Raw genomic sequence first — 12,196 nt, forward strand, 5'->3', positions numbered from 1 at the left:
AAGAGGGTCTGAACCAAAGTGCCTGGAATAAAGTGTTACTGTGGTTTTTTTAACAGATTAAAACCCACAAGTGTAATACTTCAGAGAGATCAGAATCAGATCTTCCAGCTCATTGTAATACAGGTATCACAATACTGAGGGACTTCTGGGGGTTTGTGGTTTATTTTTCAAGAAAACTTACAGGTTCTGTGATGGTGAGTCAGCAGCCGGAATGCACAGGTACTTCACTCCCTGTGTAAAGAAGCAAAAAGGAATGAGAAAATAGCCAAATTAAATACATTTATCTACAACTGCACAAGTCCTGCTCTAAACTGGTGCAGTTTTACTGACGTGGAGGAAGGCACAGCATTATTCAGACAGGCAGAGATCATATCTATGCAGCCAGATTTTAAAATACTTTTCACATCTGCTTCATTGCTAAGACACCAGCAGGTAGCATAGTCATGCTTATCCCAAGGCCCAACAGCAAGCTTTTTAAAATAGAACCATCTTTACTAAAAAGGTGTAAACCTCTTTTTCAAAATCTCACTCTTCTTACATTTCTAGTAAAATTCAGTTGCATCTTCTCCTGCCCTTCCCCTTCTCTGAACAGATGCTATAGCTTAAAATTGTGACGCTATTTCTTTTGATCCCATGCAGTCACTTTTCTTTGCTTGGTTGATAAATCAAACAAAATGCATTTCAGAGAAGAAACATGTTTGTGGTGTGGGGTTTGTTTTTTTATTTTTGGGAAACTTCAAGGACAACCATAAAACTCATACTTTTCTCCCACAGTTAACCTCACTTTAGTCGGCTATTATAGTAAGTTACAAGATCGATTAGGGAAGTTACGATAACCATTTCTGATGCATTAAAAATGTTACTGGTATATTTAAAACAACACTATAATCACACACTACTGCTTTGCATTGTCAACGCTCATTTTAACTGTCATTTTATTTTCAAAGCTTCTTTTGCTCCTATGACTGTTAAGAAAAAGAACACTTCTGAAAGTACATTTAGCTAACTTCTCAAATAGGTCTTCCAAGAATATACGTTGTTGCAGCTCAGACACACAAGTACTAAATCATTCACTGGAAGTCTTTTGACTTCTCAGATGCAGTTTTGTGAATTTTTCAGATGTACTTGTAAAGATAAGGATTCACAGCAAAAGGTCACACCATAAAACACATCTCAGTTTATCCTTCTGTAACAATGCAAACCCTTGCAATAATCCTGCGTGTTCAACAACACATTGAAAGTCACACATTTATCTGTAAGAGATCCTTTGCTAACAAAGTGGAACACAACATGCATCTACCAGGCATTTCATCTGCTAGCGGGGGTGGGAGGGAGGAATTTTTATTGCTTAACTGCGATAACTACCTGAGGCAGTATCTTCTTCAACACCACTTTTGCTTTGCTGGGTCAGAAACCCCTCTATTTCCCTTACACACCCACTGTTACTTCACCTGCCATCTCACACCAAAGAGCAATCCTTTTTATAAAAGGTCCTGACCCCTGGCACCACGATAGACCATCATGCTAATCCTCTGCAAGACGCGTGAACTTCACTGCTATGTCAGAAAGGACGTGGTGATACCTCACCCCCATCTCTTCACCACCGCTTACACAAGCCCCAGCCATTTTCTCAACCCAGCAGAACCCCTTCAGCCAGCATCTTCTTCACAGCCACACGGTTCTGAGAGCCTGCCCTGTTCCCACCCTGTTTTACCAGACCTCCTTGCTCTGACAAGCCATTCCCAGTGTGCCACAACTGGAGAGTTGCTTCTGCCCACGGCCTGGTCTGGGGAAGGCAGAGCCAGAGCAGGGAATGCTCTGTAGACAGCGCTAAGCACAGAGATGGAAACATGACAGTGCCCGACAACGGAGAAGGTAACATCAACACAACACCAAGACAAGGGCATATGCACGAGAGCTTCGTGGCAAAATGCAGCTGAGGGGAGAGAGAATAAGAATGAAATTTGTTTGCAAACCAACAGAGCTTGCTGCCAAAGGCAACGGCATCAACAAGTAACAGTCCCTCCTGCCCTGCATCAGGAGAAGGGATGCCTGTTGTGGGAAACCAGGATGGTTCCACAACCGTAAGCTCACCCACAACAGTTTGCGTAGATACACGCCTTTAGAAAGACAATGTAGCAGTAATACATATAATGATAGCCTGCTGAGCCAAGGATGGTAATTATATTGTGACACATTAATTACGATAAGAAGTATCTTGTATGACGCATCTGAGAGGTTTATCTTGGACACCAGTATCACTTGAAGTGAGTCACTCCAGTTAGAACAAGGGCCTGTGACCTGAAAGTAAATTTACATGCTATTCTTTCCCCCACACCTCTAGACAGCTCCATACCACCAACTGCACCACCAAGGGAAAAAACAGGAAGAAAACAGAACACAGGAGATGGGTTAACTCCGGAGCGCGCTATATGCCAGAAGGTTCGCTCCTCCAGCACGCACTGACGCAAGTTGTTCCACAGATTTCAGAAGCTATGGCACATGCTGAGCGCTTTTCACAGGCTGAGTGCAGAGGGGCTTTCAGATCATCTTCACTTTAAAAGCAGAAGTAGCACCAGCACAAGTTTAAGACCCACAATGTTCTTTTTTTTTGTCATGGCTGGTTAGTTCCCACTACCGCAAGCAAGCGTGAAACTACCCTGTGAGAGACCGCACATGGTGCTGAATGGCTCATCCAGAGCCTGATCCTGGAGGTCTTCAGCACTTACAGCATCCAGTGAAGCCCACGGCACACTTTTCACTACTGTGCTCGCAACTGCGCAGCATTAGGCAACTAGCCTTATATTAACATAGCTTTTCAGACAGAAGAGGGTTAAAGTTCCTGGAATACGGTATTTTGACTGATGCACGTCACTTGTACGGTGTTTTTGGAAGGCTGTGGTGATGGACTCCTCCCTGTGAGGAAATAATCACACATTCAACTCAGAAATAGTTACAGGTGGGATTTCATAAATACTGTGCAGTGACCTAACCTGACTCCCACAAAAATCAACAGTGAAACTCTCGGTGACTTTGACCCAAACACAGTTTGGCCCAGGTTGGTAACTCCCGAGGATCCCACCCTACTGTCAAGTTTTGCTTCTCTTGGTTGAAATAATGATAATAATAGGCTTAAGTATCATTCATCGTAATTGGATACCTGGAATACAACAATGACAGGAGATTGTATTGGGCAGGAACACATAGATGAGACTGGGGTGGGGGGGTGGGGAAGTGTTTCCGTGCAGATATTCGTATGCTAATTGATGGAATTAGCTTTTCCTCACATATGCTAAACAGACTTTCTTTTTTAACCATATTTACAATAGGAAGATACTTGATTACCAAACCCTGCTGCCTGTGACTTTTTTTTAAAAAAAGTTACTCAGGATTGTAACGTTATTTGTGTATTTGTGCCCCAAGACACTGCTGTCCTTCCTGTGCACACACCTTGCAGATAACATCTAAGAACTGTCCCAAAGGGACCTTTCAAAGCAGAACAGTTTATGCCAACCAAACATGTAAATACCTACAACATTTCAGATAGGGTAGTAGCATGCAAGAAAGATTAAGACAGATCACTGTTTTATTACCTAGCAGTTTGCTTACCACTCTGGAACTGCAAAGCCTAAGATGTAAAAAGGCAACAATTACTGATACAGTGACTAAAACAGAGTAAGCTAAATCAAAAGACAGTTAAAGAGTCAAGCAGAGCAGCTCCTAAAGGAATTTTCAGCAGGCTCCAAATCATTACCTAGTCTGTAGTTTCATTAAATAAACTTGAGTCTGGTTGCAGATGCAAACCAAACTTGAACCAAAACTGCATATTAAAAAAGATGGAAAGACAAATACAAATTTGCTGTCAACCCTATGGAAGTCTTTATTTTATTTATTGATTTATTTTTAAATTAACTCAACTTCATTCCCTAGGAATGACAGCTCTCTAAAAGTTATTCAGTGGAAGAAGGACAGAAAACTCAAAACAGGTATTGCACCACTTCACCTACACACACTAAATTAGGTCCCACAGAACAGCTACTCATCCCAAAACATGGTATTTGTTCAAAGCAAAGAGAAAAGCCTACAATTATAAAAACTGATGAAAAGGTTTAAATACTACATGAAGTAACACATCCACTTTGTTTATTGAATACTGATACTAATATATTGTTATTAAAACATTCTTTCAGCTGACAGCTGTGTCCATCTTGTCTCATGTCTCCTAACAAGCTTTTTCTCCCAGATTACCCATTAAAAAAAAAAATCCAACCTTTTTAACTACACAGAAGTTACGTATGTTTCTCAGGTAATAAAACAGTCCATACATACAGAATGTGTTCAAACGCAAGCTCCTAGGACAATGAGATGCTGAACACAGTTTTCTTCTGTCATCTCAGTTCCGTGCTACTTTCCACTTGTTACTTTTAAATCATTGCTCAGTTTCCTTTCTCCATCACCTTTACCAAACAGCCCTACCCTCCAACACACACCTCTCTCAACTTTTTCCTTTTTATTCACATGATGATCTTGACGCCCTCATCAAATAAAAGCAGCACTTCATTTCTTTTGGTGTATTTAACCTGTTAAGACCACCCCCCCAAAAAATCAGTAAAATAAAATATAATTTACTTTTCTGTTTTCTGTTTCAGCAGAATAACCACCAAAACTAGATTTCTGTCTCTCTTAGGCCCTGAAACTAAATGCTACAGTTAAACCGATACAGTGAGAGCTAACAAAACCAGAGCAAGTATTCCGATTTCAAGATTTTCAGAGTTGAAACAAGCGAGAGTTAAGTAAAATTTCTAAAATTCACTGTTATTTGAGACACAACACCACTTGCACAATTTCATTGCAGATTCTAGAACTAAGTAAATTCTGCTGCAGCGAATATCAAGGCATTATGAACAAAAAGGTTTAGGTGCGCACACATACATATGCAGAGGTTTTACACTACAGTTAATAAGGTATTCATGGAATTGCAGTCATTGCCAAATTTCTAATTATTTCAGAGGTCAATCTACTAAGATTGGAAACTGAACAGTTGTCTCACATTTGCAAAAGTCGGTAAGATTATAGAACACCACCTTCCAAATACCATTAGCTTTTTTAAAAGATATTTAAATCTTTCGTTATTAAATTCTGTATTTCACAAAGTGCTCAGGAAACACAACAGTGCAGTTTAAGGAACGCTGGTTCCAGTCTACTTACCTATAATCTATTTTAAAAACTTCAGCTTCATTTTAACTAAACTTGTAAAAACTGGCATTTGGGTTTTTTTAGTAGAACACATAGAATTCTGTAGATGTGTCATTTTGCTACTGCAAGTGCTACATGTCAGATAACGGGTCAGTGACTGAGAATAGGATCTCTAAAGAGCATGCACAAATTTAATTGCACAATACCGAGATTAATTTTGACTCTGAACAAGATATGGTGCAAGAAGTACTGGGAGACAAATGCATACCTGTACGGGTATTTGCTCCTTTGTAATGATCAAAGTTGTTCTGAAGTAATCAAGAATGATGCCCAGCTTGATTACACCCTAATTCGTACTAATAAAATTTATCCATGAAAGAAAACTATCTAGCAATTTTTGTATAAAACTGTGTATTCTAGCAAAACAGCAGGCAGGAGAACAGGAGGAAGGACTAAAAATGCTACTAATTTCATTTTTAATGTGTTTTCCATGTAATATTTTTTACAGATATTCTTCAGAACATTGTACCCGCCACTACTGTGTATACGACATTGCTGAGGCTCTAGTTAGCAATGGAAACCTGAATCTAGAACTTCAGTTGTTAAAAGGTGAGGAGAGAGGGAAAGAACGTCAAATTACAAAATTTCTGTTCTCCAAGGGCAGGGGGTGAGGGGAAGGGGGTGTAAAAAAGAAAAGCTTAAAAAGAGCAGGATTGTATTTTTGGCATTAAACCTCTCTATTTAAATTTATGTAAAGATAACATCAACGACTTCCAAGAAATTTTTTTTAAACCTAAACCCCTAAACTTAAATTTGTGAAGCCAGATGCAAATAGAAAACCTCCAGCACCTGGCAAGTTCTTTCAGGTTAGTCAAAAACCATGTGTTAATTTGAGTCGTCACATCTACAGATGAGGGCAGGAGGACTTATTTTTGTTTAGGGGCATTTCAGCAAAAAAGCTAAAGTGGGAAACAGCCGGCACAAAGCTTCCTCAAGCCAAACCAACTTAAGTTTATCAAGGGTTTTGTCCAGTAATGCACCAAACTGAACCTGCTAAACTGAAAACCATTCAACCGTTTGTTTGTCCTTTCAGTTACTTTCTGTAGCAATCACCAATGGTGCTGATTTTATTAATGACTCATAGAAAATACATTTGTGTTCCAGCAAAAAACAACCACTAATTGACTTTAGTGAAAAAACACACTCAGGTTTGGTTTTGAAAAATATTACAAATGAAATTGAAATTACTTGAATATGAACAACAGAAAGCGGGATGCTCCTGCAACTGCATTTATATATTTGGTTTGTGTTACCCTGAATAATACAATAGTTTTTATAAGTCTTGGGGCTTTTTTGAAACATTTTGTATGGTTTTCTTAGGCAGTAGTCTCAGTGACACACTTGAAAAGTCTGTATCATTAAGGCTGGAATGTGCCAATCACAAACAAAGCTTCCCATCATTAAAGCCCTCCTACCCCATCTCTCCTCTCTATCACCCTTTCTAAAATTATAAGAGAGAAATGTTGCAAAATTCAGGATTTCACTTTACTTGCATCAAACAGCTGCACATACTATTTCTCATTCTACCCCTGAATTCCAGTTCTAACCTGGCTCATCTGAAGGAACACAGAGTGGGAGAAAACACAAAGAGTTCATAGCAAATTTTGGTTTATCTCCTTTAGGACACACAAAGAGGATTTATTGGACTACATACTTCAGCCACAAGGAAGGAACTTCTTAGTCTGCCTTGACTAGATGATGTATTCAAGCCCCCAGGCACGCAGGGCATATCTAACATCTCAGCACTTGGTCTGTGAACCCTCATGGGGACCTCTGGAGTACTACAAAAACCCAATATATCCCACCCACCTCTTTCTTTCAGAGAATGCTGGAATATGATCACTACACCTCTGGAATATGCTGAAATTACAAGCATGGATTAACACACTCCCCACATCATCCATAATGACTGGACTTGATATTCTTCAAGTTCTTTTCCAACATAAATGATTCTATGATTTCATCTCCTCTGCACGCAGCAGGTCAGAGCATTTGCTCTGTTCTGGTCAACGCTATCCCAGCAATGAGAAACACCAGGCTTTTACTGGTCTAAACATCTCTTGTGCAAACAGCTCGCTATTGAAAGCTTCAAACCATCCTCATCCTCTCCTCTCTGCCATCTGCCACTACAGGAACGTGCCTCCCCTGACACAACTAGCATGTGCTGAGCAATTCAAACAGTGAACTAATTTAGTGCCAAGGGTACCTCGTGATGAAGGCCCAGCTTGACACACTTTAAAAGCTACTCTGTGGACATCTCTTGGAGGCTTCTTAGTGGGCTACTGTTGTCATTTTTGAAAATTAGTCATAGCTCCCAACTTCACAAGCAAAGCCAATGTCAGGCAGGGCATTACTTCAAACTACAGAGAATCATCTGCTGCCACCGCACCTGAAAGAAAAATGGTAGCTATTTTGCTCAGCATGATCTTCTGAAACATCTAATGAGAGGAAACCCTTACCATGAAAAGGCAGTGAAACATCACCGAAGAAAGTTAAGCTTTTTATTAGAAGAAGTGCTTGTCCACTTCCTCTTGATGGTAGCATAAAGGCTGGAAATCAGCAGCTTCCAACACTGGCCATGTAAGAGCTTAGTGCTATAGACAGAAATGCAACAGTCTGACTTGACTAAATTATTAATGTGCAGAGCTGATATTTATACAACAACAACGACCTTCTGATATGATATTAGCAACTCTGATTTTAAAGGCTATCTCGCCATCTCCCTCTTCAATAGCTCCCATAAGTCATTAGGCTGGATACCAAAGACAGCAGAGCAGAGCCTGTGCAGAGAACATGATGCCCAGGCATGCCTGGCAGGGAGTTCTCTCTTCATGTCATCAAGATGCAATATTCCTATATGAATAGCCTCCTACAGCACAAGACTTCTGCACGCTATCCAACGTCATGACACTGTTTTAATAGACTGGCAGTTCCCACTTGCTGAACAGCATCTGTCCAGAATTAGCATATGCTTAAAAAAAAAAAAAAAAAAAAAAAAAAAAAAAAAAAGAGCTGAGAATGGTTTCCCAATATTTCCCTATTTAATTATTTCATGTTAGGCAACGATACGCTTTTAGAGTCCAGACAAATGCTTTCTTTGGGTTACAGAACTAAAGAAAGCAGCACTAAGGCAGCTTTCAGCACATCCAGAGTTATCAGCTGGGGTAGCTGGGGGCACAACACAGGAATTTTTTCCTTTGTTCTAGCACAGCATAATCCCTGCTATACACACACAAAATTAAGTCAGTCCAGAATCTGCAACCATAAGAGAAAGAAGTTTCCACAAACTGGTGATGGAAAGAAAAAATTAGAAAACTAAAGGAGATGAGGCTATCCCACTTCGAAGCTTCAGTAAAAGCTCCCCCATAGTAAACCTCGTCACATTAAGTGCTAACAGCAGATACGATAGGTTTCTATAGCAAAAACAAAAATAGCTGCAAAAATACTATCCACAAACTATGTTAAGCAGATTACTTGCATTGTGCCAGAGCTGCCAGTTCAGTTCCTCTGTAATAGCTTAGTTTGCTTTCCTTTTCTAAAAAACTGTACATGTATAGTCTACAGATCATCTGTAAATATGCAAGGGTATCATGTCCTCTAAAACTGCATTAAGATTACAACATCCAGCCAGGCTTAAAAAATATGAAATGAGATTTCAGATCTTAATACAAGCTGATACAAATGCATTATCTATGCTAGGTCTGCAGGCTATGACCCTTTGATCTTAGAAACATTTCTCAGTTTTTCATAGATGTTCCATCATTAAGTCTTCACTTTCCTCCAAAGATCTGGATTTACCAACCAGTCATACACTTTTCTTTTTAATTCATAAACTTGATCCAACACTTCCTCTTGCGATTTCCCCAGCTGCAACTTTCTCATCCTTAACACCTCATAAAACAGGGAAATCACAGCATTCAGCAGAGATAAAACTGGTGCAGCGAAGTTATACAGCTTCTCTGTAGCACCCTTATTTTTCCTACAACTTCTATTCCTCACACTTACTGGTTCTGTTCCAGTTACAGCATATTTTTGTTGCCTGTATTCTATTGATGCATTTGACTGTTTTCGGGGAGTATAAAGTTTGTTTTAAAAGATCAGCATAGATTTTTTTCTTAACTGCACTCCTCCCTTTCAGTTCAGGTTCTTAGATACAGAGTATTTGAAACCCTATTTCTATTCTGATTAATATTTTTATTATTTGCAAGAAGAAAAAAAAATCTGAAATTATTCAGAAGATGACCTGGCCTGTGAAGTTTCTTATTTCCAAAGACATAGTTCATTTAAGTCCTGCTGGCTGTACAAGCTAACAGACTGGACAAGAAAGATGCTTAGTTCAGCCAGCAGTTAACTCTTCTCTACTTTCACCACCCCTCCACCCACCTACTATATCAACACTTACTCAGGTAGTCATCAATTCAGGAAAAACAGGAGGAAAATCACTGCTCTGGAGGTAGTATGTACCGGATTAAGATGATATTGTTAATGGCATCAGAATAATAATAAAAAGAAAATAGTAATTTACTGTTGTCTGCAGGTGCTCTGGTTAACTACGCAGAATGAGGGGGGGAAACCATAATCTATACAGGCAGTATTTTGAGAACGTTAGAGGAAAAGAAGAGCAAATGTTTCATAGGCATCACAGTATTCTCTCAGCAACCAGAAGACATTATTGCAACATTCAAAAAAACTCCATACAGTGCTGTAAGATCACTCTCTTTCTTTGAAGAAGAAATCCCACAACTGGTAAGACTTGAAACAGAACCATCTGGTACGTGAGCATCACAGGGACACAGATTGGCTGTTCACATGGAGCTGCCTAAAAAACTTATGACAGCTTTGGTACCGAGCAGAGATGACCATGCCCCCAAGCCAAAAAAATGTGCATGTTTTGTTGGAATTTCATTTACTTACGTTTCACCCAAGTGACTTTAATTGAAACTATCACATCTACTGATAGTCTCTTTCCTCCTCTGAAAAAAAACAGCACACTGAAAATAAAAACAAACATTCTGTAGCAACAGAAAACAAAGACAACTGATGGGCAAATAGAAGCAGCACACACACAAAAGCCTACCCTTAATGCAATTTGTCCTAAACAGGGCGAACAATGAAAAGCTTTTGTGGTAGACAGCAGTACAGGAACACACAGGTAAACTCCTGTTGATTTAAGATCTATGTTACTGTGATCATTATGATGGCTCCAGGATGAGCACAACATACAAGGCTTCCTGCGATGCAGCAGGGGTCAGTCTGACAATGATAATGTTGTAAATAAATTAACACCAAAGGTCTCCACAACCACAGACAACTGGTGAGAAGATTTATACATTCACTAGATCAAACCTCTGGTGACAGTCAAAAGCAACAGCAAAATTACTAGTAACTGACAAGTGTGGTGGACAGCGTGAAAGGAACGGGTAGTTTCAGTCTATTTCCTGACCGAGGGACAGGTGTCTATAACACACACAACAGCCACTGCAACTGGGACCCCAAAGCAGCTTGGGCAGAACAAGGACTGGGAAATACTTTGGCTGCAAAGCTCAAAGACCTTTGTAACCCACCCTGATCCGACTCAACTTCCACACAAAAACAGAGCAAGCAAGAAAATGCACCATTGCCTCTGGCAATACATTTCAGCCGTTACTTACCCTCAGTTTGTCTTTCTTTCTTCCAGTCCAAATCCGTGTGACATCATTTGCCAGACACACACAATTACGCTGTTTTCCGAGGTAGGTTCTCCATACGGGGACCCACAGAACACCTCTCCACCCCTGCCCCCCTCTGCAGATAACACCTCTCTGGGACAGGGCCCCAGCGACTGTCTGACCAGAAGAACTTCCAGCAGCCCTTGCTCCCCCAGGCCCAGTGCTGTTCTCCTTCCTGAATTACACACAAGCTGCAAGTTCAGCTGTTTGGATGCAACTGTCCACCGCAGCACACACTTTCCAGAATGGGATGCAACTATTTTCAAGCAGCTGCACAATCCACACCAACATCCTATTTGGTTCAGGTCCACATTCATCTCCATGTAACGCTCCCCAGAACAGGGACAAACACCTGGAAAATCCTCAACTTTAATGGACCTTCAACCAGATTCTTCTGGCAAGAATAGCTAGATTTGCCTTTACTTACTTTGCTTAAGATTAACTGGCACAAAATTTGTTAGACTCCAGATCTAATGCGGTAGAGGAACACCTAGCTGGAGTCCTTTGCAGCAAGGGGGGGAAGAACTGGGTTCTGAATGACGGCACCAGCTTGGTAAGAATACATGGGTGTCACAACAGTCAGACCTTTGGCCTTCTGGTCTCCAACCCCAACAGCTACCTGTCCCAGCTTTAAAAAGAGTTCTACCAAGAGATCACAGAATCAACTAGATCAGGCTGCTCAGAGCCCTGTCCAACCTGGCCTGAAATGTTTCCAGGGATGGGGCATCTACCACCTCTCTGGGCAAACTGTTCCAGTGTTTCACCACCCTCATTTAAAGAAGTTTCTTCCTTACATCTAGTCTAAATCTACCCTCTTTTAGTTTCAAACCATCACCCCTTGTCCTGTCGCAACATGCCCTACTAAACAGTCTGTCCCCACCTTTCCTACAAGCCCCCTTTACTTGCTGCAATAAAGCCTCCCCAGAGTCTTCTCTTCTCCAGGCTGAACAACCCCAACTCTCTCAGCCTTTCCTCATAGGAGAGGTGCTCCAGCCCGCTGATCATTTTTATGCGTCTTCTCTGGACCTGCTTCAACAGGTCCATGTCACTCCTGTGCTGAGCACACCAGAGCTGGACACAGCACTCCAGGTGAGGTCTCACTAGAGTGGAGCAGAGGGGCAGAATCACCTCCCCTGACCTGCTGGTTGTGCTTCTTTTGATGCAGCCCAGGATATGGTTGGGTTTCTGGGCTGCAAGTGCACACTGCCAGCGCACATCCAGCTTTCCATACA

At 40.8% G+C, this 12,196-nt stretch overlaps 1 protein-coding gene across 11 annotated transcripts in view; it reads right to left on the reverse strand.

Moving 5' to 3' along the window:
* The window catches only part of DUSP22 (dual specificity phosphatase 22), an 89,787-nt gene that overhangs the window by 13,789 nt on the left and 63,802 nt on the right, over positions 1–12,196 (reverse strand). For all 11 annotated transcript variants that reach the window (XM_027789055.2, XM_055800222.1, XM_055800217.1 and 8 more), the window contains one exon: positions 182–231. In XM_027789055.2, the coding sequence (XP_027644856.1) occupies positions 182–231 (50 nt within the window). The remainder of the gene's footprint in view (positions 1–181; positions 232–12,196) is intronic.

Source organism: Falco peregrinus, chromosome 3 (genome assembly GCF_023634155.1).
Source record: "Falco peregrinus isolate bFalPer1 chromosome 3, bFalPer1.pri, whole genome shotgun sequence".
NCBI lineage: Eukaryota > Metazoa > Chordata > Aves > Falconiformes > Falconidae > Falco > Falco peregrinus.